A 27,882-nucleotide genomic window follows, 5' to 3' on the forward strand; every position below is an offset into this window, starting at 1 on the left:
GCCCGAGTCGGAGTGAGTTCCGACTGTCAGCGCCGTGAGGGTACCGCAGAGGACGCCGAGGGAGTGCGTCCCTCCGTCCGCCGGCCTGTGGGACTGGGACCCGGCCCAGGCCTGCCCCATGGGGCTCGGGGCCCCGGCGATGAGCCCGCGCCTCCGTCCCCGCGTACGCGGCCCGCCGGCCTCCGCCTGAGCCCAGCGCACCCCGTAGCGCCGCCCCCGGGCCCGCGCCCCCGGCCCGCGCGCGCTATGGAGCCGGGCCGCGGCGGCGTCGAGACCGTGGGCAAGTTCGAGTTCTCTCGCAAAGACCTGATTGGACACGGCGCCTTCGCGGTGGTCTTCAAGGGTCGACACCGCGAGGTGGGTGAGGCTCCCAGGGGGGTGCCCCGCATTCCGGGATTCCTCGACTAGCACCCTACCTTCGGAAATCCATAGACCCAGTTAAGGACCCCAGCTCCGCAAATTCACCTGCTACTCTAGCTCCAGAGACCAGGAGATGCCAGCCCAGGATTCCCTATCCCCGAAGTCAAAACAGTCCTGAGAACCTAGCCTGGGACTCCATCCACTTAGATTCCAGGCCCGACTGACAGACAACCTGTCTGCCTCTGGCATCTCCCCATTCCAAGACCCTTGGGACAGCCACCCTGAGCCATCTACGTGTTCCTAGCTTGGTGGGGAGCAAGGGGTGGGGGTGGTGTTTTCAACACTGAAGGTCCACATTTGGCTTTTCAGAAGCACGACCTGGAGGTGGCCGTCAAATGCATTAACAAGAAGAACCTTGCCAAGTCCCAGACACTGCTAGGAAAGGAAATCAAAATCCTGAAGGTGAGCCAGCGCCTCGAGGGAGGGGGGAGAGGGTGGGTCAGCTCTTGTCTCGCTCATGAGAAACTTGGATTTGTGTCCTAGGAACTAAAGCACGAAAACATTGTGGCGTTGTATGACTTCCAGGTAAGGCCGGAGGCAGCTGCTGCTGGGCTTGGGGGAGGGGTAACGCTATTCTTGCCTGTTTCATCCACAGCCTCAGGCCCTAGGTTGCCTGGGGTTGGAGCCCCCCCTGGGGGGGGCAGTTGATGGCTCTTAGATTAGTATTTGGTTTTGGTGAAAGGAGCTGGGTTCTGAATGCCCTGTCTCTGGCTCGACCAACTGTGAGGCCACTCAGGGCCCCGGGAAGCCTCATCTCTGGGGCAAGCTTTTCCTAGGTTCGGGGGACCTCCCTAACTTATCTGTTGCCTGCATAGGAAGGAAGGCGGCCATAAACACTAGCGTTGAATCTCTGGCGATTGCCTAGCTCAGATCGTTGTGGTTTGTTGGTGTATCCTGGAGCCAAGGACCCTTTTCCTCTCCTTGGTGTCTGACCCAGTGGCCCTTTCTGAGACTGGTGTCCCAGCCAGGCCCACCTGTCTGGGCTGGCGGGTTTGTTTGTTGACATTGCTTCAGCGGCCTGGCATTGGCCAGCCCACTCCTGCGTCAGAGGCTAGAAGGGGGAGGGGCTGTTGGAGATTCCTTCTCGCCAGCAGTTGGGGCTGGGCCCACTCATCCGGGCCGGAGGATGCCTTCTCCTCTCAAGCAAACCAACCGATCAGTCAGCTTCTGTGCTGCCTTTCCAGGTCCCCCAGCCCCGTGGTGGCAGGAGCTGTAGTCCCTGCATACCCCGTGTGGGGACCAGGAACCCTAGGTGCTGGTCCCCTACCAAAGTGCTGACTAATGATTTTGAAACCTGTTTACTGGGGCCACGGGACCAGCCCTGGCTGAGGGAAGTTCCCAGCCGCCAGCTAGCTGTGTTTTGGTGGCTTCCTCCCCTTCCTTCCCTTCCTCCCCTGCACCTCTTCCAACTTTACCTTGAGGGCTGTGAGGTGGCATGAGGTGACATGTGGGCAGGGCCAAAGTCCTGTGTGACAGGGAGTACCTGGCAACAGCTGGAAGCATGGTGTTCTGGGTTCAGGGGGTTGCGCCTCTGTAGCCTGCTTTTCCTACCTTCCCCATGCTCCCCCACCCCATTCCTCAGTGCTATGGGAAGGGCCCAGGGCTGAGTAGATGGCATGACCTTCACAGGGGGAGAGACTCTGGTCCTCATTGCACTTTGGGATTCCCTCCAGGCTCCCACTGTCCCCTGCCTGGGCATTTCCGTGGAGGTCTCACTAGAGTTGAACAGATAACAGTTAAGTCCACTGTAGACTGCTGTCCTGTCTCCTCTTAGGTATCCCCACAGTTTGTGTTACTCCCTGGAGATGCGTTCCCTTCCTGCCACACCAACCCCCACTATCCCTCTACGGTCTCTTAGAGGAGGCAAGAGGGTTCAGTTTCTTGTCACACACTGATGTCTGGCCTGCTATGAAGAATAACACTTGGTTCCTTATTGGAAGTGATAGCTCACAGGCTCAGTGTTCGGAGCGGACTGCAGTGAAGTGCTCACCTAGGTTGGACCACGCAGGCTGTGCCATCACTTCCGGTGTCAGGCTACTGGGAGCACAGGTGGTATTTGCTGCCATCTCTGTTCCTGTGGTGGTTATTTAAGGTCATGTGGTGCCTAGGGCTTGACTGTTTGTGGTTCATTTTACTAACCTAACCCTCCTGAGGGACAGGAGCTATTCTGGGATTCTGGCAAGTCAAAATGTGGTCATGACTGTCCTTGGGCTCTTTGGCTAGGATTGATATGTAGATGGATTCCTAGAAGTCCGAGCCCTGGGCAAGAGGTGTGTGCTTACTGTAATCCGAGGGACTGTTGACCGATTGCCCCCCAGAGAGGCAGTGCCAATGGTTATCTGGCGATTGTCCATCTCCTAAAGTTGTATTGGCTCAGAACTTATCCTTGCATTGAAATCTTACTAGTGGTTTTGCTGCTTGTTTTTGACTTGCTGCTTGTTTTTGTTTGTTGTTGTGACAGGGTGATTTTGTGTAGCCCTGGCTATCCTGGAACTAGTTCTGTTGACCTCTCCTCAAACTCAAGTGATTCACCTGCCCCTGCTAGAATTAAGGGCATGCACCACCCCTGGGCAGCTAGAGTTTCTATTTTCTTTTAAACTTAATTTACTTCACATCCAGTCACACACCCTTTCTCCCAGTCCTACCCTTACAAATTCCTTCCCCCACTCCCCCCTCCCCTTCTCCTGAGAGGAGAAGCCACCCAACCCTGAGACCTACAGTTGCTGTGGGCTTAAATGCATCGTCTCCCATTGAAGCTGAACCAGGCAGTACAGTTAGGGGAAGAAGATCCAGTGGCAGGCAACAAGAGTCAGCCAGCCAGCCCTCCGCTTGTTAGGGACCCTGCACATCTGCCAGGAGTGTGTGTGTGTGTGTGTGTGTGTGTGTGTGTGTGTGTGTGTGTGTGATCTGAGATATGTGTATGTGGCATGTGTGTGCCATTGCCAGCATAGGCCAGAAGAGAATGTCACACGCCTTGTAACTGGAGTTATAGGCAGTTGTGAGTTGTATGAGGAGGGTGCTGTGTGTTTTTCCTTGGTGCTTTGCCTATACATATATATGTCCGTGTGAGGATGACAGAGCCCTAGAACTGGAGTTAAGGTGTCATGTAGTTGTTGCTGAGAATTGAACCCAGGTTCTCTGGAAGAGCAGCAGTTTTTTTGTTTTTTAATAACTGTTTCTCTATGTAACAGCCTTGGGTGTTCTGGAACTCACTTTGTAGACCAGGCTGACACTGAACTCACAAGAGTCCCATTTGCCTCTGCCTCCTGCTTGGATTAAAAGCATGGACCACCACACCTCACAAAGCAGCCAGTATTTATTTATTTATTTATTTATTTATTTATTTATTTATTTATTTATTTTTCAGAGCTGGGGACCGAACCCAGGGCCTTGCGCTTGCTAGGCAAGCGCTCTACCACTGAGCTAAATCCCCAACCCCAGTATTTATTCTTAAAGGCTGATCTCTCATGGCCCTCATCTGGAGTAGTGGTAAACAAATTTACTTTGTCTTCCTTGTTGGAAGCAGGGTCTATCCTTTCTCTGAGACTTGCCAGTCAAGTGAGACTGGTGGCAAGCTGCTTCTCCATGCTTATGTTTGTACTTGGAAAAAACCCGGATCTGGGGTGACACTTGTTACTGTCTATTCATGCAAAATTTTCTGATGGTATATGGGCTCTTTATAAAGGAAAAGTTCTGGGGTTGGGGATTTAGCTCAGTGGTAGAGCGCTTGCCTAGCAAGCCCAAGGCCCTGGGTTTGGTCCTCAGCACCAAAAAAAGAAAGAAAGAAAAAAAAAAGAATGTAAGAAAAGCTCTTTTGTTTTAGGTTACACATAGGCATTTCTCCTCCCCCTCGTTTGTTTGTTTGTTTGTTTGTTTGTTTGTGACAAGGACTCACTCGCTCCAAGGTGGCCTGGGACCCATTCTTCCCTCACGCACCTGGCAGAAGCAGGCTAAGGGAGGGGAAGTTTATTTTGGCTACAGGTTCTAGTTCATCATAACAAGAAAGGTGGAGTGGAGTTCATGGCAGTGTGAACAGTTTAATCAGAGATGCAGAGAGCTCAGACTACAAGTTCTCAGCTGTAACCTCCAGCCATTCTTCTAGCCATGAAGTTTCCACAATGCAACCAGTTTGGACCTTGTATTCAAGCATGCACCTGTGTAGGCATTTCACGTTCAAACCATAACCCTGACCAGGTGTAGGGTGCACTCTAATCCCAGAATTAGGGAGGGAGAGACATGGAGATCTCTGAGTTCCAGGCCAGCCTCTTCTACATAGTGAGTTTCAGGCTACACAGTAAGACCCTGTCTCAAAAAACAAAACCCACAATACCAGCTCCTCTTTGTTCTTTGTAGTGCTGGTGTTGAATCTGGGGCCCATAGTGTTTCTTAACTCATACACACTCTTATGAGTTAAACCTCCAACTCCTGCACTCTGAGTTCACCAGAGGTTTGGGGAGGCAACTGGATGGAACATAGGGCTTTCATCAAGGAGGGACTGGGCTCCCTCCTCATCTAGCATCCAATGTCTGGACTTGTTCTTTCTCTGGGAGAGTGGGCACCGCCAGAACCAGCATCAGGCTGTAGATGTGGGTTCTCTCAATCCTTGCCAGCCTTAACTGCTGATGACTCCCTGGAGGCTGGTACGCGGTCTGGCCGGTTCTCTGAAGCCCTACGCCTTGCCAGGTTGCCCAGAGGTGACTCACCTGGACCTTGCAGACAGACCCACTCTCTTGTGCTCTGTCTGGGTTATTAGAGCCTGGAGACGTCCTGGACCTTGCAAACAGACCCACTCTCGAGCTCTGTCTGGGTTATCAGAGCCTGGAGACGTCCTGGCCTGCGATGGAGGTTTGGTTGTAGCTGTCCCACTCACCACTCATGGTGGAGACTGCTTATCGTGTGGACTCAGTCTGAGACGAAGAGGCTGAAGTTTGTACATCTGCAAAGTTGAACATGCATTTTTCTCTCTTTCCTTTTTTTTTTTTTTTTTTTTTTTGGTGGAGTGGAGGGGAAGACTAGTGTATCCCTGACATTGGCCTGGAGCTCAGTGTGTAAACTAAGCAGGCCCTGAATTCAGAGTTCTGTTTGCCTCTGCCTTCCAGGTGCTGGGATCAAAGGCATGAACTACCACACCCAGCAGCTGCCACAACCTGTTCCTCCTTTGTGTTTTGAATCAGGGTCTCCTGTAGCCCAAGGCTAGCCCTAAACTCCTTGACATTCTGCTGTCTTCCTTCAATTTGGGATTAAAGGCACACACACATCAATCAACCCATCCAGCTTTCAAGTTTTGATAACAGTTTTAGCTGTTTTTGAACTTGCTGTCCTCTTCCTGCAATCCCACTAGATGCAAGGATTACAGATGTGCACCACTATGCCTACTTGTTTAAAAAAAACACTACTTTTATATGGATGTTCTGCATGAATATATGTCTATACTACTCGTTTTTGTTTTTCTTTTTTTTTTTCCTGAGCTGAGGACTGAACCCAGGGCCTTGCACTTACTAGGCAAGTGCTCTACCACTGAGCTAAATCCCCAACCCCTGTCTATACTACTTGTGAAGAAGATGTTGGATCCCCTAGAACTGGAATTGCAGGTGGTTGCCGTGTAGGTGGTGAGAATCAAACCCTGGTCCTCTGGAATCTGGAAGAGCATCCAGTTCTCTTAAACACTGAGCCATCTCTCCATTTATTTATGTCTTTTTCGACAGGGTTTCTCTGTGAAACAGCCCTGGCTGTTCTAGAACTGTCTTTGTATACCAGGCTGGCCTGGAATTCACAGATCTGCTTGCTTCTGCCTTCTGAGTTAATCTGCTGGGGATAAAGGCATGCATCACCTCTGCCAGGGACCCATCATTTTATTTAAAACTGTTTTTAAAATGTGTGTATGTTACGGGGTGGAGCGTGCACATGCCAGGCAGTGCTTGTGTGGAGGTCAGAGAACAGCTTAGTGGAGTTGATTCTTCAGCTGTGTGGGAACCTGGGGCTCTAAACTCAGGGCCTTAGGTTGGTAGGCAGGTAGCTTTATCTCAGAGCCATCTTTATTTTTATTTTATTTTTTAAAGACTTATTTATTTTATGTATGTGAGTACTCTTCAGACACACCAGAAGAGGACATCAGATCTCATTACAGATGGTTGTGAGCCACCATGTGGTTGCTGGGATTTGAACTCAGGACCTCTGGAAGAACAGTCAGTGCTCTTAACCACTGAGCCATCTCTCCAGCCCCCTATTTTTTTTTAAAGATTTATTTATTTATTTTTATATGAGTACACTCTAGCTATCCACAGACACACCAGAAGAGGGCACTGGATCCCATTACAGATGGTTGTGAGCCACCATGTGGTTGCTGGGATTTGAACTCAGGACCTCTGGAAGAGCAGTCAGTGCTCTTAACCACTGAGCCATCTCTCCAGCCCTCCAGCCCCCTATTTTAAAGGTGTGTTTCTCTCTGTGTTTTCCTGCATATATGGTAATGCACCACGTATATGAAGTACCTACTAAAGCTTTAGGAGGGTGTTGGATCCCCCAGTGTTGGAATCACAGTTGACTTTGAGCCATCGTGTGGGTTTTGTGAACCAAACCCAGGTCTTCTGTAGGAGCAAATGCTCGTAAGTGATGAGCTATTCTCTCAGGCTCTCCAATGCCTTCCCTACTTTATCTTTTTAAGCTGAAATGGTGGATTGATATTGAACCAGGCAGGATATTGATCAGATGGGACCGAGGGATCAAGCTCAGGTTAGGCCTGCTGACAGATTTAAGGCTTTTTACCTTTAGAATTGTAGGTAACATAAAAGTATGGAGGGTGCAAAGCCTGTGGCAGTGTGGGATAGTAGCCATGTTCTAGAGGCTGCCTGCCTTCCACCACTTGCCCTGTGGCTCTGGTCTCCCGCTTGGTTAGCTGACTTTCTTTTTTTTTTTTTTTTTTTAGCTGGGGAGCGAACCCAGGGCCTTGTGCTTCCTAGGTAAGCGCTCTACCACTGAGCTAAATCCCCAGGCCCCCCCCCCCTTTTTTTTTTAAAGATTTATTTATCCATTATTATATATAAGTACACTGTAGCTGTCCTCAGACACACCAGAAGAGGGCACCGGATCCCCTCACAGATGGTTGTGAGCCACCATGCGGTTGCTGGGAATTGAACCCAGGACCTCTGGAAGAGCAGTCGGGTGCTCTTAACCGCTGAGCCAGCTCTCCAGCCCCGCAGACTGACTTTCTATTGAGATTTGGTTCTGTCTGTATTTTTCTGACTATACTGTTTGTGGTAGGTAAGATGTCTGTGGGGTCAGAACTGCAGTAGATATCAGGAGTATGGTCCTAGAGAGCACCTGTATGGAATTGTATTCCCAAGGGTCCACTCTGTCCCCTTGTGCTATCTGTGGCTATCAGGGGTCTGACTATTCACAGTGCAGAAGTTGATGCGTGACAGTAGGCTTGGAGACATACCTGGCTGGATTAATGGATGCCTCCTCAAGAGGCTGGCCTAGGTCAGAGAACTGCAACAAAGGGAAGTTGCTGAAGCCCAAGGGATAGAGTGGTGGACCTTCCTTACACAGGTCACCGGCCCCCAGCCCACCCTAGTGTGTGAGCTGGCACTCTTCTGTTGACTATCCAGAAGAGCCAAGATTTGCTGTGGCTAGAGCCTTGCCACCTTCTGCAGTCCAGAAGCCTGGCTCCTCAGGAGTTAAGTGGGTCAGTGCCTGACACTCGCCTGCCAGATCCAGCCTGAGATCACCAGACCAGAGTGGAGCAGGCAGAGGGTGGAGAACTGGGATCCTATTAAGCAAAATATCTGTGTCTGGGGCGGGGCAGCCTCCTACGTGCCCAGATGCCCGTGCAGCTTCCCAGGATGCTAACCTCTTGGGCCAGCACTGAGTGCCTGTGGGTAGTAGGCCTAGCTCTCATAGGAGTGCTGATTCTATTCTGTTTTAATTTTCTTTCTCCCTTGCACAAGAAGGATAGCTCAGCAAAAGGTTGTGTTCCTCCAAAACCTGCTTTGCTTTGCCACCAACTGTGTCTAGCCTACTGGCCACCCTGTGTCACCTTCTTCCCTTCAAGGGCTGGGCGATGGGACCTGGCTGCTGGCTGGAGTGGCATTCTCCATCATGGCGAAGACTGTCTGCAACCCTGCAATGATGGGAAAGCTGCCCCTGAGAAGGGACTGACTGCTCAGAGTCCTGGAGTGTGTGCTAGGGCGCAGTCTTAGCCACCATTCGTAGGAACAATTGAGCAGAGCAGAGGCTGGAGAAGTGGTCCTGAGTGAGCTCCAGGTGGCTTGGGACAGGGCAACCCTGACCACTGTGGTTGTGTTCTGTCCTCTGACTGCTACTCCCTGTTCATTATGGAGGGGACAGGTCGTGGTAAGCCATTTTCCTGGAAAAGCTCTTGCTTGGAGGCACTTGCTTTGTGGTTTACCTCAACTCCTTGTTCCCTCTAGGCTGGAGACAGCCTGGCCCACCAGCTTTAGAAGACAGGGAGTAAAGTTCCAAGTTGGTTGGGACTGGTTGGGTGTTGGCTTAGGCAGCAGGGAGATGGAGGATGGCATAGAAGGCAGCCTGCCTGGGCGAGCCCGGCTGCTGCACAGAGCTGGGCATGTTCTTGGTTTCTTGGGCCTTGGCTTGCTCCTTTGTGGCTGGGGAACATCCTGTCACTGGTCCACTGTGTGGCTCATGGAAGTCACGCACAGAAGAAGCAGGAGAGTGTACAGGCCTGAGAGGCTTGACAAGATGGTGCTGACAGGGGAGAGGGCTAAGGGCACTGCTTAGGCCTGGTGGAAACACTTGCTCTTTTTGCACAGTATGTCTGAGTGGGGCAACAAGCTCACTGTTGTGAATTGTGGACCTCACTCTATGCTGAGGTCTTCTCTGTGTAGAAGTTAATGGCCTATGGTTCACCAGCAGCTCTGCCTCTAGTGTGTCAGGGTAGGTTTAGGGGTGCTGGCTGCTACCAGTAGCCCTCGGTTGTAAATCCTGGCTTAGTAGCTCTAAGGGAGGTAGGTATGCCATCTTGGTCTTCCCAGATCTTTTGTCTGTCCTTGTCACTGTTCCTGCTTGTCCTGGCTGGGTAGGTGAGTTTGGGGCTCTGGATAGATCATGTTCTAATGTAAGGATAGACCTGGGTATCCACCTTCCACTGTCTGGTGCGTGCATGTGTGCATGGATCTGTCTGTCCGTTCATCCATCTGTCCGTCCGTCCCACAGCAGGTGGCCCCAGAAGCCTCCCTTGCTTGGGCTGTAAGCTGAAGCTGCTGACAGGCTGGCTTTGATGCAGAAGGGAACAGGGTGTGTGTAGTAGTGGATATTTATGGGTCCTTATCTCTGTCACCTTTGCTGTGCCCTAGCCCTCCCTCAGCTCTCATACCAGTCAAGCTGAAGGGGCCACCTGCTGCTTCTTCATTTCCATCCCATCCTACCTGGACTTTGTCTCTCCCTCCTTGGCCCCTAACCACTTTCCTATTCTGTTCCCTTGAGCCTGCCTTTGTGGTTCCAGATTGAGGACTTTACAGAGTATCCTTCCCCTGTAGCTGACCTGGAAGGCAGAAGCAGGAGTGGAGCCAATGGGGCCAAGCCAAGGCTCCTCCTCTAGGGCAGGACAGGAAAGTTCAGGCAGGGATTTGGGGTCTTGGTATATAGGCCTTCATGAAGCAGTCTAGGCCCATTTTGTAAATAGCCTCCCTCCCACCTTGGCTACACTCAGTCACACTTGGGAACACACAGCTGTGAGACAGCCAGGCTACCTGAACACAATTCTTAGCTCTCTTATCTCTCTGGTGCAGAGTGGGCTTTTCCCACATTTACATCCTAGGGTTTTATTTAGGTACTTTGTGTCTGTCATTCATGGGATGTTCCTGTGTAGCCTTGTGGATTGGGAAGCTGGGCGGGAAAGGAGTTGGGGTGGAGGTCCTAGGTGTCTGCATGCATACATGTTGGGGTGGAGGTCCTAGGTGTCTGCATGCATTCATGTGTGTGTGTATGTGTGTGTGTGTGTGTGTGTGTGTGTGTGTGTGTGTGTGTGTGTGTGTATTTGAGGCAGCTATCTCGTGGAACCGGTTAACATTGGCTGCTGTGCTGGGGTCATCTGGGGATGAGGGTGTCTGTCTCCCATTTAGCCCTCCCAGGCTCTGAGAAGGGCTATTTTGCAGTCTTTTCTTGGTCCGGTCCCTAGAAGAGAGATTTGAAGACCCTTACATCTCTCCATCTGCAGCTGAGTTCCTGAGAACCAGGGAGTGTATCCTCGGGCTGTGGGGATGAGGTGGAGCCTCTCTTTGCTTTTTGCTGTGGGCTATATAGCAGGAAGGTCTCTTCCTGTGGTTCCCAAGGCCTGCTCTACCCAGCTGGCAGCTACATTTCAGGGATCCAGCTATCTGTAGAAAGAACTGTAGGTTGTTTAGACCCAGGCTGATTAGCTTGATTACAACCCCACCCCCAGTTCCTAGGTTTGTAGTCAATGAAAAGGTGAGAGTTATTGCTGTGGCTACAAGGAAGGAGTGGTTTCCTAGGGGAGGCACCACAGTTTGGGACCAGGCCTGTCAGATGGGTGGTCCCTGTTCACTGCAGGCTGTTAGTGTTGGGTAATTGATTAGACAGGGGAGCATATTGGTACCCAGTGAGGATCTGTCTGAGTTTGAGAGAGAACAGTGGAGGGGGGAAGACCAGGATACCTCCTGCTGAGAAGTCTGCATTAGCCTCTAAAGTCTCACCAAGTAAGATCAGGACAGCTGGAGGCCTTTTTACTGACTCAGCCTGACAACACCAGCCTGTAATCTGTTTTGTAGACTCCTGAGGTGGGAGCAGAGCTGGTCTTGGGCCTAAGAGTCAAGGCCAGTACCCTGTGAACATGAGTCACCTTCATAGGTAGTAGTCCATGTGCACGACAGTCTCTTCCTACCCTGAGCCTTATGGAGGTCCTTAGACCTGGGGTCTGAGACCCTGAGGCAGGGTTTGATATGACCATGAAGCAAGTATGCACACTCCAAGCCTCTTGCCACAGACGTCCTGTTTCCTAGACTGAGTCCTGGCCACAGAGGACACCTAGACCTGGCCATGTTCACTCTGCTTGTGGTTGCATGTACCAAGGACTCTTGCAAGTGATGTCCAGTGAGAGAACATGCAGGTGTTCCCCCATCTTAAATGGCTTGTTCTGTCTTACAGGAGATGGCCAATTCTGTCTACCTGGTCATGGAGGTGAGTTCCCATGGGGCCAGGGCAAGCACAGGGCACAGCAGGATAGGCATAGTGGGTATAAGCATGCGTTATTGACATTTCCTAGCTGGGATTTTGGGAATACCTACACTGGACAGGTCCAAGAAACTGGTAATGGATTAAAGACTCTGAGTCAGGCTGGAGATACTTGGCTGTGTTCTCATGGTGCGTCCCTTGTCTTTTGCAGTATTGTAATGGTGGAGACCTGGCTGACTACCTGCACAGTGAGTAGGCTCACCCCGCTGGGCTCTATTTCTAGCCTAAAATGCTGCAGCTTGATTTGTCCCCTGCTTGCTTGTGACGTCGATCCTCCTACTTTGGGGCTATATAGGAAGTGAGTACAGCTCCCTCAGGCCCATCAGCCTGACCACCCTCAGCCATTTGTATGTCCACGTGCTGGGTTGGGTGGGTGGCTTAAGCAGAATTGTCAGGTTCTGCTGTTTTGGCCGAGATAAGGACATAGGCCAGGGTAGGTAGGTCTGAGTGAGCAAGCACAGGCAGGGACACACACAGGGATAGGGCAGAGGAGCAGCTTTAGAGTCTGTGTAAAGTTGAGCCAAGAGATCTCTGGGAGACCTGGTGGGTGCAGGTTAAGAAAGGTGCTCCCAGCAGAGTAGGGAAGCTTCAGGCGGCAGGAGAGCTCAGGATGCACTGAAAGACAGCCCGTGGCTGAGTTGTTTAGGCAGAGTTAGGAGCATCAACATCTCTTCCATGGGGTGCTCTGAGGGTTGGGGAACGAAAGAAAGAAAGGCAAGTGGAACCACTGTAGGGACCTTGTCCCAAGGCCTGGAAGGATGCAGCTGCTGTCCACGACTCATCAGAACGCTCTTTCTTGGCAAACATGAAACAGAAGACAGTGGGAATTGATGGCTCAAAGTAGCCCTTCCCAGATGATGCCTTCAGGCTCAAGCTGTGACAGAAGTGACAACCCCTTAGCCTCCTTTTAAGGGTAGGGACTCCCCCAGAGCACCTTTCTCCAGAGGGACACAGGCATTTAGAACACAGTGTCGACTGTTTGAGTCTTCCCTCTACTACAGCTTCTGGACACCTCCCCAGACTGTGGCACTGTCTTCTGGTTGAGACATTACAGAAGACCCTGGGTCTAGGAGAGCCCTGCATAGTCTGCTGGGATGGTTCAGTTGTAGTAGATGTTGAGGTTGTGTCTTTAGGCTCCTGGCCTGTCAGCTCACTGTGTGCTCAAGTTCACGCGGCTAAGCCATGCTTGGCTTAGCCCACTCAGTATTTGTTCCTGTCCCCTGGGGCAGTCACACAGCATGCTGCACCCATGACCTTCAGTAGTTGGGTGGTTCCTGGCCAGGCTCCAGGCTCCACAGGTGTCCACGGGGGAGGAAAGGGTGAGCAGGCCAATACAGAGCTGGCCTGTAAGCTTGAGTGTCTCAGGGGGCTCACAAGACCCCCTATGCATGTGTGTGCTTGAGCTGCAGTGAGGCTCCCTAACTGGCCATCCGTCAAGTGATGGGGCTGTGGTGAGCTGCTATCCCAACAAAAGGGGTTGGGGCAGCCCAGACTGAATCCAAAGTGAATGTTTCTTCTCAGTTGGCACATATCAAACTTGTGTCTAGGGTGTACATGTTTTGGTGTCACTTGCTGTGGCTCCTACCTAGGAGGGAGTTAGCTGGTTGTCTGACATCTCTGCACTGCGTTGCTGTTGCTGAGGCCTGTGCCCAGTTGAGCCTGAATATACAGAACTCAGAGCTCTGCATCAAGTTCACATACCCATTGTTTGCAATTTGCTTTTTTAAAGAAATACTTCTGCCAGGCATTTGAGGCTTGGGTCTTTAAACCCAGCATTATGGAGGCAGAGGCAGACAGATAGGTCTCTTGAGTTCAAGGTCAGCCTAATCTAAGAGTGAATTCCAGGACAGGTAGGGCTACACAGTAAAACCCTGAGTGGACAAAACAAAACAGAGTGTTGAAAAACCAAGAGGGGGAGGGGGACCTTTTAATTTTAAGTGTTCTGTTTGTCATGAAGACCACATGCATCATGCGTACCTGGCACCTTCCAGAGGGTATTGGAAGCCCTGTACTGGAGTTACAGGTGGTGGTGAGTGAGCCACCACACCATGTGGGTGATAAGAAGCAAACCCAGGTTCTCTTTGAGAGCGGTGAATGCTCCTAACTGCTGTGCATCTCTCTGGCCCCTGTATCTACTTTCACATAGACTGCCTTTTTGGAAGTTACTGTGTTCTAGGGGTCAAAAGACCCACCCCAGAACTTGGGAGTAAGACTAGTGACTGACTTGCCATAAGAATGGGAAAGATCTAGCAGGTGTCCAGTAGTGAAGTGGAAACCAACACAAGCAGAGTGCTGTCATCAGCCAAGAGCTAGCAGTGCAAATTTATGTGGAGGGAGAAGTCCTACAAGAATATGTGGGGAGAGGGGAGGTGGACCAGCTTCTGGAAGTTGTACAGCAAGTTGGCCTTGGTGCATAAAGGCTTGCAGACTGGGTTTGCCCCATTTGCTGGAGGGCTCTGTAGAGTGATAATGGTGCTTAGTCCCTGAGCTTGTCTTTCCACACAGCCATGTACCCTCTGTCTCCAGGGAGAGACCATGGTGGCCTAAAGGTCTACCTTTTCTTAACAGCTATGCGCACACTGAGTGAAGACACTGTCAGGCTGTTCCTACAACAGATTGCAGGTGCCATGCAGCTGCTACACAGCAAGGGCATCATTCACCGTGATTTGAAGCCCCAGAACATCCTGCTGTCCAATCCCGGGGGTCGACGTGCCAACCCCAGCAACATCCGAGTCAAGATTGGTGAGATCTGTTTGGGTGGTGGCTCCCTGAGAGACTGCAGCAGGGGACCCTTCCTATAGAAATGTCAGATCAGGGGTTGGGGATTTAGCTCAGTGGTAGAACGCTTGCCTAGTGAGTGCAAGACCCTGTTCGGTCCTCAGCTCTGGGGAGGTGGCGGGGGGTGGGGGGGAAGAAATGTCAGATCAAGCCATCTGGGTGCTTCTTCTGCAGCTGACTTTGGATTTGCCCGGTACCTCCAGAGCAACATGATGGCGGCCACGCTCTGTGGCTCTCCTATGTACATGGTATGTACCCACTCATGGTCCAGGACCACTTAAAACCCACACCAAGCATCCTGATGCTTCAGGGAAAGCTGGGGTCATCCTCCAGTCTGAGACACTTTGTAGGAATGTCAGACCCACTAAGGTTCAGCTATGGCATCGTATTGGGCTGTAGATAGTTGTGCACCATTTTGTCCTGTCAGAACTGGCTGGTGGTGCTTGCACGGTGGGTGTGGGTTGCTTAGTGCCTTGCAGGTACCATCTCCAATGTGCTGATGCCTGGCACTTGTGGCTGGTCATTGCTGCTGCTGCAATAGTGCTGCTCTGTGTCGTCACCCTGTAGGCCCCTGAGGTTATCATGTCCCAGCACTACGATGGGAAGGCTGACCTGTGGAGCATTGGCACCATTGTCTACCAGTGTCTGACAGGGAAGGCCCCTTTTCAGGTGAGTGCCTTGTGGCACTAAGGTCCTGGTGAGTCCCCAAAGCCCTGGAGGGTGAGGGTCAGTTTAGGTGGCATTCAGGGTGGGTCCTCAGCACGGAAGAGTACCGGGTTGCCAGTTGGGGATCAATGTGAGATTATAGGTACCAGGCTTGGTGGCAGCCCTTATCATGGCCCGTTCCATGGGTCACCGTAATACTGCAGTTCCTTATTAATAGTCAGGTAGTCCTAAGCCATGCCCAGTCAGTCCCGATCTCTACCGCACCAGTACATCCTACCTAACAGAATAACCCTCTTACCTAGAGCTTAGGCCACACCTCGATATTTGGTAAGTTAAAGGTCACCTCTGCTATGACCTCCATCAGAGGTTGAGTCATGTTTGTTTATGGTTACGCTGGGTTAGGTCTCCTGACCTTCCACCCCCCTCACCCCCCCGCGCTTCTAAAACATAATAAATTTATATTGCCTGGAAGCTCCTCCTAGTCAACATTGACTGACTTCAGATCAGGAGCCAAACCACTCTACTCCCTCCCTGTCACTAGGATCTCAAACCATGAGCCTCCCAGACCCCCAAAAGATAATAGTGAGGGAGTCCGTGCTCAGCTCTGGGATATATACCTAGCCATGGCCACCCCTTTCTCAATTGGAGGGTCTGATAGCTCCTGTCTCATCCGGCTTTCCGCTCTCCTTGTGTGACATAGCATATGAGCTTCCCAGTGTCCTCCCCCTGGGCTGTCTGGGGATGAAGGCATTTGAGAGGCAAGGCTGTGATGGGTGGTAGGGCCCTGTGGTTCTTTACAAGTCTGAGCTTATTCATCGCTGTCTCAATAGGCCAGCAGCCCTCAGGATTTGCGCCTGTTTTATGAGAAGAACAAGACACTAGTTCCTGCGTAAGCAGCCCTCCTTTCTCCCCACGGTGGGTTCACCCTGGCACCCACAACCTACTCAAATACATCTGCTCTTTCTCCCAGCATCCCACGGGAGACATCAGCTCCCCTGCGGCAGTTGCTTCTGGCTCTATTGCAGCGTAACCACAAGGACCGCATGGACTTTGGTGAGCACAGGCCACCTGGCACTCTGCCCGCTTAGTCACCCTGCTTGGTCGTGGGCATTACCTTTAGCTATCATTATGTTAACTGGCCTCAGTGAGCACCCAGGCACTCACTGATGGTCTGCCAGCTGCTGTCAGCCTACAGGGCCACAGTGTGTTGTGCTCCTCCTAAGTTCAGCAAGGTCAGCAGGCTGAATCCTGCTGAAATGGGGGCCAGATGTTCTCTGAAGCCATTTTCTGGGGCCCTGACTCTCTGTAGGTATCTGGGGCCTGGCCTTGACACCCAAGGCTCTGAGCTGAGTCTCTCTGGGTCAGGGGCATTGAGATAATTCACTCTTTTTATCCACAGATGAATTTTTCCACCACCCTTTCTTAGATGCCAGCACCCCCATCAAGAAATGTGAGTCTCTGGCAGTCTTGGGCACAGACAGGGCTTGTGACATGCTCCCCAATGTCTGTAGGTGCCACATTGCTATCTTGGGAGATAGTCTGGAAAGGTGGAACGTCTCATTCTGCCTCTTCTTGAAGGCCATGTATACTTGGGTGGTTCTGCTGTTGTGGGCTTGGGGGCACTGGAGGTACCAGTGCAGGGTGGCATAACCTGATACTGGGTGCATGTCACTGTGGTATCAGTCAAAGGCAGCCATGTCTCCAAAGCTGTAGTGATATCCAGCAGTGTGCACACTGCCCCATTTCCTTCCCTCTTGCAGCCCCACCTGTGCCTGTGCCCTCATATCCAAGCTCAGGGTCCGGCAGCAGCTCCAGCAGCAGCTCTGCCTCCCACCTGGCATCTCCCCCGGTGAGTTGGCTTTTGGGTTTCTGATGGCCATGGACTGCATAGTGATGGGTTTACAGAAATAGATCTAGCTGCCTCTGGTCCTTTAAGCATGACTTGTGTAGCTTCAGGCATGATCTGAGTAGCTTCTGTCCTGCATGACTAGGGAAAGGATACTCTCTCATTGATGCTCACTGAGCTTGAGCCCCATTTGAATGTCTAGCTGTTCAGTAGTGTTTGGTTGGGTAGTAATAAGCTAAGGTCTGGATTTGGCCCAGTCCTCTAGGCTGTCCCGTGACTAGAGGAGCAGGTTATGTGGTCTGTGTCTGGTAGTAGGGTCTCGATATGTTGGAGCTCATTCAGTGAGAAGTTTGGCTCTCAGCTGTGCCAAGCATTGTCACCTGCCCAGGGCACCGGAAGTGTTTCTGTATGGTACCTGGTTGGTGCTGGTTTGCAGTGGTACCTTCCTCTGGGGGACACTAGCTCTGTTACTGTATAGGAATAGAGAGGTAGGGTGCAAAGGTAGTAAATACTGCCCCAGACATGGATTCTTCATGAATGGCTAGGAGCTAAAGGCCCCAAGCAGTATGTATATAAACTCCCAACATGAACCCTAAACAGGAGCTTCTCTTTAATGTTTGAAAGAAAGCTCTGCTGTGCTGCAGAGAAAGTCCAAGCCCAGCTCTCTTGCTTAGCACCATGGGCCTGACCCCCACTGTGGTCTGTACTATTACTGGGGAGGTGGATTGTTATGGACTCAGTTTACCAGCCCTGCTCCATTTTACAGTCCCTGGGGGAGATGCCGCAACTGCAGAAGACCCTTACCTCCCCAGCTGATGCTGCTGGCTTTCTGCAGGGGTCCCGGGACTCTGGTGGCAGTAGCAAAGACTCCTGTGACACAGATGACTTTGTCATGGTCCCAGCCCAGTTTCCAGGTCAGGCCCACTCTACAGACGGGCAACCTCACAGTATTTATTGGACATGGGGTGGGTGTGGGGAGCATAGGAGATTTGTCAGACAGCTCTGGGTACATGCACACGATATGGGCGTGGTTATGGAGTCCTTTGTATTCGTGAGCATGGGTTCAGACTGATCTCCTTATGGGTAATTGGAATGGGTTTTTAGAGCTTTGCGCTTGCTGGGCATAATCTGACCCTCACAGGTACGTCTGCAGCGCATAATCTGACCCTCAAAGGTGTGTCTGCAGTGCCTTTGTGTTCAGGTGCAGGAATATGAAAAAAGGGATGTAGATGGTCCAGGTGCTGCTGGTGTATAACAAAGGTGCCTGAGAGGGACTGCCAGTCACCTCTGTCCCAGAGCGTTGCACTGAGGCCCTACAAACCCACTTTACTAGCCTGTAATTGCACTGTCCTGACTGTAAGCTCTAGTGGGAAGAGAAACATTGGGCATTGGCATGGAGAGCTAGAGAGGTCAGGTGAGCCGAGGAGAGCAGAGGACACCTTGGCCAGATGCCACCTTCTTCCACAGGTGATCTAGTCCCTGAGGCAGCCAGTGCCAAGCCCCCACCTGACAGTCTGCTGTGTAGTGGGTGAGTGAGCCCCTCTTGAACGCTGCTCAGAGATAAGTTGGGCCTTTAGGGGAGCTAGCACTATCCTGCCTGGCCTAGTCTTGGCTGGGAATAAGGCCATTTGGGAGGGACTAAGGCTGCTGGGCCCCCTTGGGGGAAGCCTATTGTGGGAGTCTAGAATCTGAATGCATGCATCAATCCAAAGGGCCCCCTTGGGGGAAGCCTGTTGCGGGAGTCTAGAATCTGAATGCATGCATCAATCCAAAGGTGTCCACTTGTCCTTTCTGCTACCAGGAGCTCACTGGTGGCCTCTGCTGGCCTAGAGAGCCATGGCCGTACCCCATCTCCCTCTCCGACCTGCAGCAGCTCTCCCAGCCCCTCTGGGTAAGCATTAATAGTGACACTCAGGGTCATGACCTTTCTTGGCATGATCTGTTCAAAGGTCCTGTATTTGGTCAGATCTGGCCATGGCAGTGTGGATGCCCTGCTGAAGGCCTGTTGAAGTATGGATGGGTTGATGAGGGGCCCCACTGAGAATATTGCTTTTGAGACCTTTGCTAGGTTAGATTATAGCCAACAAATATGTAGGGGTCACAGAGATAGATAGAGGTTTGGGTGGTTATAGTGTGAAAGTCTTTAGGCCTGGCTAAAGTCAAGACTTTCTACCAAGATGTTTGGGGATGAGCTTATTCCCAATGCTGTCTACAGTGATGATCCTCTCTCCACAGCCGGCCTGGCCCCTTCTCCAGCAACAGGTACGGTGCCTCGGTCCCCATTCCTGTCCCCACTCAGGTGCACAACTACCAGCGCATCGAGCAGAACCTGCAGTCACCTACTCAACAGCAGACAGCCCGGTTAGTGTCCCTGACCTTAGTGAGAGACCTGCCACTGCTGTGGACCTCCATTGTGGGCAGGTTGCAGAGTCTTTCACTTGCTGGACCTCCTATGCTCATTAAGCCCATCGTATTGGCAAGCTGTGCCTGGTAGCCTGAATGAAGTAAATGGTATGGTTGGGTGAGTGTTTCGTGTAAACTACAGAAGGCAACTTCTGTTAGCAATGGTAGTTAGTGACTGTAAGCCAGCACAGCCAAGGAAAAGCTAGGGGAAGCCCTCAGTGATGTGGATGAGACGTCACCTGCCCTGGCTCTGTTTGCAGGTCTTCTGCCATCCGAAGGTCAGGTAGCACCAGCCCCCTGGGCTTTGGTCGGGCCAGCCCATCACCTCCCTCGCACACTGATGGAGCCATGCTGGCCAGGAAGCTGTCACTAGGAGGTGGCCGTCCCTACACACCCTCTCCCCAAGGTGAGTAAATCTTGGGATGGGAACTGGTAGGCATTCCCTTCCCACCTGTGGGTGTGTGAAGGTGTGGATGTGATAACCCCTCTGTTTGCTGTGGTCTGATCTAGCCACCCTTTTCCTACCAGTGGGAACCATCCCAGAGCGGCCCAGCTGGAGCAGAGTACCCTCCCCACAAGGAGCTGATGTGCGGGCTGGCAGGTCACCACGACCAGGTAGGTGTGGCACAGTGCCTGACTGTAGAGCAAGCGTGGGGCAGTAGCTGAGCTGCTTGGTGGGGCCTCCTCCTGCTCGGGGGGAAGTAGGAAGTACTGCCACAGTCTGTCATCAACCCTTGGGTGCCTGCTGCCACTCAGTTCCTTATAGTCCACAGCTGTGTGGCTTTGGACAGAGTGCTAAGCCTTTCTGTGCCTGTGTTATATAGAGGCTTTCTGAGGTAGCTGTAAGGAGTCTTTTTTTTTTTTTTTTCGGAGCTGGGGAGTGAACCCAGGGCCTTGCGCCAAATCCCCAACCCCAGCTGTAAGGAGTCTTATGTTCATGAAGTGAGGGATCCACAAAGTGGTTGTCACAGAGGCCTTGAGTGGGACAGTGGCATATTTAGTACATGTTCCAGGGGCCTGTATGAGGGACTTGAGGGTAGTGATGCAGCCTGTCCTATACCCAGGCTCCTCTGTGCCTGAGCACTCTCCACGAACCACCGGGCTGGGCTGCCGCCTGCACAGTGCCCCCAACCTTTCGGACTTCCATGTCGTTCGTCCCAAGCTGCCTAAGCCTCCAACAGACCCACTGGGAGCTACCTTCAGCCCACCCCAGACCAGCGCACCCCAGCCATGCCCAGGGCTACAGTCTTGCCGGCCACTGCGTGGCTCACCTAAGCTGCCTGACTTCCTACAGCGGAGTCCCCTACCCCCCATCCTAGGCTCTCCTACTAAGGTAATAGCTTCTAGGAGGGACCGAGCTCTGGTAGGGAGTGTGGGGTGGGAAAGGACCTACCTGGTCATTCTGAGTTTTGGTTGCCCATTGGGCTTCATCCTCCAGCTGCTTCCCTAGAAATGCCTAGTGGGGTTGGGGAAGGGAAATTAGGAGAGCCGGTTACTGGTAGGATGCCTTTAGCCCTAGTGGCTTCTCACCCTTACTTTGTGAGGCCTCACAGAAGTAGGATTGCTTGGCTTCTCTGACTGCCCTGCAGTTCATCCTTGGGAAGAAAACCTGGCCCCATGTCTCTTTGTTAAGCTGTGGCTGCTTCACTGTGGTAGCATGGTGCCACCAGGTGTTAGGTGTTTCGTAATATGTGTAGGCTGGTTTGGGTACAGGAATGATATCTCAGACTGGGCATGGTGGCACATACCTATAAACCCAGCTTTTGGAAGGATCTGAATGTTGAGACTAGCATGGACTCCATTTCAAAGTGTCAAAGTGTCTAAGGTTTGTCACCTCAAGAGATTGTGTAGTTCAGTTTGTTTTAATTTTCCTTTGTGGAAAAAGGGGCCCTAGACAGCAGCACCATCTCATGACACAAGAGCCTATACATGTGCCCTTGGGTTTGGTCTGGAGGGAAGGATTTCCTCACTGGGCCCCATCTTGTGTTCTGGTTTCTGAGGTCTTCCAGTCCATTGGACTTTCTGAGTGCTGTCCTTTCCTCCTAGGCTGGACCCTCGTTTGACTTCCCCAAAGCCCCCAGCTCTCAGAGTTTGCTGACCCTGTTGGCTAGGCAGGGTGTAGTAATGACACCACCTCGGAACCGTACATTGCCTGACCTCTCAGAGGCGGGTCCTTTCCAGGGCCAGCAGCTGGGCTCTGGCCTACGGCCCGCCGAAGACACAAGGGGCCCCTTTGGCCGGTAAGTGGAGTGGGAAGACTGCTCAAGGCTTTCTTCTCTACCATTTCTGACCCAAATCATTGTGTGGTGCTGGCTGTCCAGAGTGGCAGGTGTTAGGTTGGTGGTGGGCACTTGTGCTTCAGCCTGTTTTCTTTGAGAGATTTGAGAAGTTGGTTAAAGTACTGAAGCTCCGTCCTGAGTTACAAGTCTGGCCTGGTTGTGTGCAGAAATAGGCTCCAGCTGGCTGGCCCACTGGCCATCCTCTACATTACTGCCCTCCCACCCCCAACACCTCAGGTCCTTCAGCACCAGCCGCCTTACGGACCTGCTGCTTAAGGCTGCATTTGGGACACAGGCCTCTGACTCAGGCAGCACTGACAGCCTACAGGAGAAACCTATGGAGATTGGTATGTGAGAGGTGTGTGGGGGTACTTGGGGACAATCTGGTCTCAACCCATCCCTGAGCCTGCCTTGTTCTTCAGCTCCCTCTGCTGGTTTTGGAGGGACTCTGCATCCAGGAGCTCGTGCTGGAGGGGCAAGCAGCCCAGCACCTGTGGTATTTACTGTGGGCTCCCCACCCAGTGGTACCACCCCACCCCAGAGTACCCGCACCAGAATGTTCTCAGGTAAGGTCTGTGCCCAGCCCAGGAAAAGCAGCCCATAGGGTGGGGATTTTTGAAGGCAAACTCTTGTTGTATAACAGTCCTCAAGCATAGACCATAATGTATATGGCATTTCCAGCACAGACATGGAACAGTGATGCTAACCAAGATGCTAGACTCCATGTCCAGCTGCACTGAAAGGCCAACCTATGTTGGCTGGGAGTCCTGGGCTCCAGCACAGATCCTTGAGGGTCCTGCCTCTTCACAATAATGGCACTGGTTGCCTTTTCTTACCTAGACTTTTACTACCATCTCTAGGCAGATGGGGAGCTAGAGTGCTCCAAGAAGGAGCCCTGCCCTGGGGGTGCTGGAGCCTTTGAATGTGCTCCTTATTAAAGCATCAGGATAAGGAGGTGTGTGATGGAGTTCAGAGTGCCAAAGGTTGTGGGGTGAGAAGCAGGCAGGCTGCCTGCCCCTTACCAGCTGTCTACCTACAGTGGGCTCTTCCAGCTCCCTGGGCTCGACTGGCTCCTCCTCTGCCCGCCACTTAGTGCCTGGGGCTTGTGCAGAGGCCCCGGAGCTTTCTGCCCCAGGCTACTGCTGTAGCCTTGCTGACCCCCTTGCTGCCAACTTGGAGGGGGCTGTGACCTTCGAGGCTCCTGACCTCCCAGAGGAGACCCTCATGGAGGTGAGGCTTGTGGGGAGGTGACAAGCATGGATCCTCCCTTCTAACTGCCTGCTTAACATTTGGGGAAAGGTGTTCCTTGGGCAGATCAACCTTTCAGCCCTGCTATGTACACTTGTGTGTCCCAGGCTCTGACTCTTATTGCTTCCTCAGCAAGAGCACACGGAAACCCTACACAGCCTGCGCTTCACACTAGCGTTTGCACAGCAAGTTCTGGAGATTGCAGCCCTGAAGGGCAGTGCCAGTGAGGCAGCCGGGGGCCCTGAGTACCAGCTTCAGGAAAGTGTGGTGGCTGACCAGATCAGTCAGTTGAGCCGAGAGTGGGGGTAGGTGTTGCTGGGCATGGAGAAGATGGCTGTTGGGCACTTCTGCCTCTGACCTGCCTCTGACCTGTTTGTTGCTCTCTAGCTTTGCAGAGCAACTGGTTCTGTACTTGAAGGTGGCTGAGCTGCTCTCTTCAGGCTTACAGACTGCCATTGACCAGATTCGAGCTGGCAAGCTCTGCCTTTCGTCTACTGTGAAGCAGGGTGAGGAGGTGGGCTCAGGGAGGTGGTGGTACTGGGGTAAGATGAGCAAGCCCGAGGTGGAAGGGTAAGGCCACATGGGTAAGCCCAGGCCAGGTCAGGGAGCAGTCAGTAGAGTGGGTACCCCAGCCTGGCCTCATGCTCAGAGCACAGAGTGACTGGAAGTGAGCGTACTCAAGACTGAGCTCCTTGGGGTTGATGGTGACCTTGCTGTGGCTGGTGGGGGTTACAGCTCCTGCGTGTGTGACACGGTCTTCCACCCACATGCTTTCCTGTGAGGGTGTGTGGGGTGCTGTGTATGGACCTGAGATGTCGGACACTTCCACCCTAGTGGTACGCAGACTAAATGAGCTGTATAAGGCCAGCGTGGTATCCTGCCAGGGCCTCAGTCTGCGGCTTCAGCGCTTCTTTCTGGACAAGCAACGGCTGCTGGATGGGATCCATGGTGTCACTGCAGAGCGGCTTATCCTCAGCCATGCTGTGCAGATGGTATGGGGTAATCTGTGTACTGTGTCTATCAGGGCTTAGGACAGTGTTCCTAGGGGCCAGGGGCCAGGACTCTGAAACTAGGTGTGATGCTTTCCCCGGCTGCAGGACTTCCTGGGACCAGACATAGTGACCGCCCACTGTGCAGCTTATCAGCTCAGGTAGCACCCTAGCCCTCAGATAGGTGGTTTCCTCGGCTGACACGAAGGCCTCTGTGTAAGGAGTACACCCTGTTTGTGAGACTGAGGCAGTGTTTCTGCTTTGTCATACATATGTTCCTCACATGAGGAACGTGTCTGCCAAAGGAAGGGCCTCCCCCATCTCTTCCTTTCTGAGTTGGCTCTGACCTATTTACTGATCAGTTTCATTGTCAGCCACAGTGGTAGGAATGGCCTGGAGTGGGTGCTTTGCACACTGCCAGCTTGCCGTGGGGGTTGGGTTGTATCCAAACCAAGCAGACAACACAGTGGCCACCACCGTGCAGGCAGGCCATGTAGATCTATGAGCATCTGTAGCTAATTCCTTAGCCCTTCTTTTATGCTCACAGCATGACTACAAAGGAAGTTTGGCAGTCTTTAGTGGGCTGAGCAGTCAGAGCCCTATCTTGCCCCAGCCTTGCCCAGCTTTGCTCTTGCCTGTAGGTACAATCAGCTGCACTCGATGAGATGTTCCAGCACCGAGAGAGCTGTGTACCTCGATATCACAAAGCCCTGCTGTTGTTGGAGGGGCTGCAGCACACTCTCACGGACCAGGCAGACATTGAGAACATTGCCAAATGTGAGTGCCTTTCCTTCCCTGCAGCCTGAGTGGGGTGGTAGGCGTGGCCTCCCTGCCTCATGCTCTGTCCTCCACAGGCAAGCTGTGCATTGAGAGGAGACTCTCGGCCCTGCTGAGTGGCGTCTATGCCTGACCACCTGCTGCCAACCTGCAGGGTAGTGTCTGAGACCTGGCAGACTGTCCTCAACACTGATCTGATGGTGCTGAGACTGCTGCCAGCCAACTCCAGCAGGGATGCTACACGGTGGACCTGTGCATGCAGACTGGTGCAACTCCTGCTTCCTAGGCTGCCAGTCTCTGCTGGCAGGTAGACATCAGAGTGCCAGGGACAGCTCCCTTACCCACTGGGACAGGAGTTTCTGAACTGTTCTTCCTAGCTGGCTCCCCTGGCAAGCAGGTACGGCGCCAAGAGGTGGTAGCTGATGTGTGTGGGCACCTGCCACCTGCAGAGCCCAAGGCAGCCCTGTAGACAGGCAAGGCCCTGAGACTGTTGCTGACTCCAAGCCAAAGCAAGCTTTTTCTCACAGTTCACTTGCCCCATTGCTCGTCCAAGAAAAAAGGGTATGGTCTTCTGCCCTCCTGATCTCTCTAGGAACTTCTCCCTTTGAGACTACCCACCCAGCTTTGTAAGTCACTGGAGCACTTTATGCATACAGAGACTGGAGAACCTAGCCAGCAGTGCAGACTGCTGGGAACCTGCCTCCTGTTCCTGGCTTTCGTCCTCCAAGATGCTGTATAGATGCAGACCATGTCTTCGTGTATAAAACGCCCAGTGTTCACCTCCTCCTGTGTCTGGTCTTTGGAGGAAAGCAACAGACTTGCCTCCTGAGGGGAGACAGTCCTCATGTTTAAATGTTCAGTAGGGACAGTCGTCGTGTGTGAAGCACCAGGCTTTTTAAACTCAACTTTACCCCCAAGATGTGTCACCACCATCTTAGTTTTTCTTCATACAAGGAAACTTCAGATGTTTAAGGATTGGAAGGGTGGAGGCAGGGCAGGTCAAGCATCACATTGGATGTTGCCCTTGTGTGTAGGAGATGGTGCCAGCTATGTGTGTGGCTGAGGCTGTATGTAGTATGTGCATGAGTGAGTGTGCTGCTGGTCTCATTAACTTTCCCTGTAAGGATGGCAGAAAGGGCAGTGCCCAGCCACCATCCTTCCCATGCAGTAGCAGGTGTGGGTGAAGAAAAACATATGCAAACATGTCCTCTGTGGAGCTTTCCTGTCAGTCTGGCTCCTGTGCTTGGTGGCCTTCAGGGTCTGTGCTGAAGCTCGTCTTCCAGGCTCCAGGGTGGACATAGCTAATACCTTCCCAGCCTCCCTGGTCTGCCAGTCCTTTGTCACCACTGTCCATGCATACTTGAAAGTATCTGAGTGTCCACACAGCAGATATGGGGTTTCTGTCCCACAACAACATAGGCCACACACACATACACAAAAACACGTTTTTCTTTGCAATACTTGAAATATTGCCACTGTGCTTGGTTGTACAAGAGTTGTACAAGAAAGCAGATCTCTTAAGACCAGTCTCTTCCTTAGTTGCCCCATGACCTCCCTTGCATGTAACATGTTGTATTTATTGCTTTGTGGCCAACCGGAACCCAGAGCCACCAGGGAGGCTAGTGCAGGGGTTCCTTACCCACCACCTGGTTCCTAAAGGCTCCTGGGTGGCTGTGTATGTGTGTGGCTGGCTGTGTATGGTGTGAGCCAAACCTGCTCACTGAACCAGTGCTCAGGCCTGTCAATTTTAAGATGAATTTTGTGAGTCTCCCCCTTTTGTGTTTCACTGTGTCATATCAGTTTAAGAAAATAAAATTTGGAATTATTTATGTGGTGTCAATTTCATCCTGGCTTGCCACTGTCCCTCTAGCACGTGGGTATGCCTTCAGGTCCATCTTGCAGATGGCCTGTGTCCTACAGCCAAATTGAGGAGTCCCATAGGACTTCTTCACAGTGCCAGTGGTAGCTTGGTCAGCTTTGGAAGCAAGCCTCAGTTTGGTCCAGGGATAGCTGGGTGGGATTATTGAATGTCGGGGGGGGGGGGGCAAAAACAGTTCCCACTAGGTCGGGTGAGGATCCAGAGAGGGTGGGACTGGACTTCTCGGTAACTGCTGGGGTGGACCTGGCTGACTGGTTGAGGTATGAGGGTCCCTGACACCCAAACAGCAATCAGAGTGACTCTGAGGAGGCAGTTCAGTTCAGTTCAATGGAACTTAGCCCGTGTTGGTTCAAATGACGCCACATGGTTTGAGTATAGTACAGTTTGGTGAAAATAATTCTGGTGGCAAGTAGCTCATCCACCTGTACAGCAAAGCATACATAAACCTTGAGGGGCAAAGCCAGCTAAAGACGGATAGGACATGACTACATTGAAACTAAAGTCCATACCAATAGGTTCTATAGATTGATGCAGAAAAACAAATTTATAATAGGCATCTGGAGAAAGGTCCAATGCCAGAAATGTCTCTAGCTACATAGAGCCTTCTGGGCAGAAAACAGGTTTTGTGTTCCTTCCCTTGAGGGTGAGGCCACACCTAAACAGCAGAGACATCAAGGCTTTCTGTAGCAAGGTGGATGAAGAGATTCTTGGGGTGCCAAATGCTGGGAAGGACTTTCTGTGGGAGCCCTTTCTCAGTACGTGTGAAACCAGGGCAGTGTGAACTATATGGAAGTTTTCAGCACAGGCAGCTGCTACTTCCTATTAGCCCTTCTTTCCCAGGCCCAGTGGGATCTCACTTGAGTAGGGGTCACAACCAAGTCCTTTCATAAGGCAACTGACTCCTGGCTTTGTTTCTTTTTTTAAGTTTTTCTTTTTAAAGATTTGTTTATTTATAGATAAGTACACTGTAGTTATCTTCAGACACACCAGAAGAAAGCATCAGATCTCATTACAGATGGTTGTGAACCACCATGTGGTTGCTGGGGATTGAACTCAGGACCTCTGGAAGAGCAGTTAACCACTGAGCCATCTCTCCAGCCCCTGGCTTTGTTTCTACCTGTGGTTTCCCTAACTGTAGACTCCAGCAGTGACAGTGCTGGCCCTTATTACTCTACTATAGGAAGGAACAGGTTCTGAGCTGGGCTGGCCACGCTGTGCCACAATGCTGTCCCAGGGCCTTTGCACTGGTCCCTGGTCACCTTATGTTCCGCCCCCCCCCACCCCATATCCCCCTGCATACACACATGACTCTGTCCCATTTCAAGCTATAGTCACCTTGAGTCATGGTCCTCAGAGATGTCCAGCCCA

The 27,882-nt window shown here is 52.1% G+C and overlaps 1 protein-coding gene across 3 annotated transcripts; it reads left to right on the forward strand.

Annotated features, from left to right (window-relative positions):
• Positions 1-207: 207 nt before the first annotated feature.
• On the forward strand, positions 208-26,462 carry Ulk1 (unc-51 like autophagy activating kinase 1). 3 transcript variants are annotated; one of them, NM_001108341.1, is given in 28 exon segments: positions 208-357; positions 730-822; positions 904-945; positions 11,563-11,595; positions 11,801-11,837; positions 14,218-14,391; positions 14,602-14,675; positions 14,995-15,096; positions 15,924-15,982; positions 16,064-16,146; positions 16,493-16,543; positions 16,854-16,942; positions 17,706-17,853; positions 18,407-18,467; positions 18,741-18,830; positions 19,175-19,300; positions 19,603-19,748; positions 19,871-19,957; positions 20,407-20,675; positions 21,389-21,582; positions 21,859-21,968; positions 22,044-22,187; positions 22,661-22,851; positions 23,002-23,174; positions 23,257-23,375; positions 23,704-23,861; positions 24,500-24,635; positions 24,713-26,462. In NM_001108341.1, coding segments are annotated over 28 exon segments (3,156 nt in total). In that variant the 5' UTR covers positions 208-246; the 3' UTR covers positions 24,769-26,462.
• The last annotated feature ends 1,420 nt before the right edge of the window (positions 26,463-27,882 follow it).

The sequence above is a fragment of the Rattus norvegicus genome, chromosome 12, assembly GCF_036323735.1.
Source record: "Rattus norvegicus strain BN/NHsdMcwi chromosome 12, GRCr8, whole genome shotgun sequence".
Taxonomy (NCBI): Eukaryota; Metazoa; Chordata; class Mammalia; order Rodentia; family Muridae; genus Rattus; species Rattus norvegicus.

Bases quoted from the DNA above. Each gene is read 5' to 3' on its own strand.
- Ulk1 (XM_006249565.5), top strand. From the start codon at position 247: ATGGAGCCGGGCCGCGGCGGCGTCGAGACCGTGGGCAAGTTCGAGTTC. The intron at 16,147-16,492 runs GTGAGCACAGGC...TTTTATCCACAG, and splicing joins CAAGGACCGCATGGACTTTG to ATGAATTTTTCCACCACCCT. The intron at 23,862-24,499 runs GTATGGGGTAAT...TCTTGCCTGTAG, and splicing joins TCAGCCATGCTGTGCAGATG to GTACAATCAGCTGCACTCGA.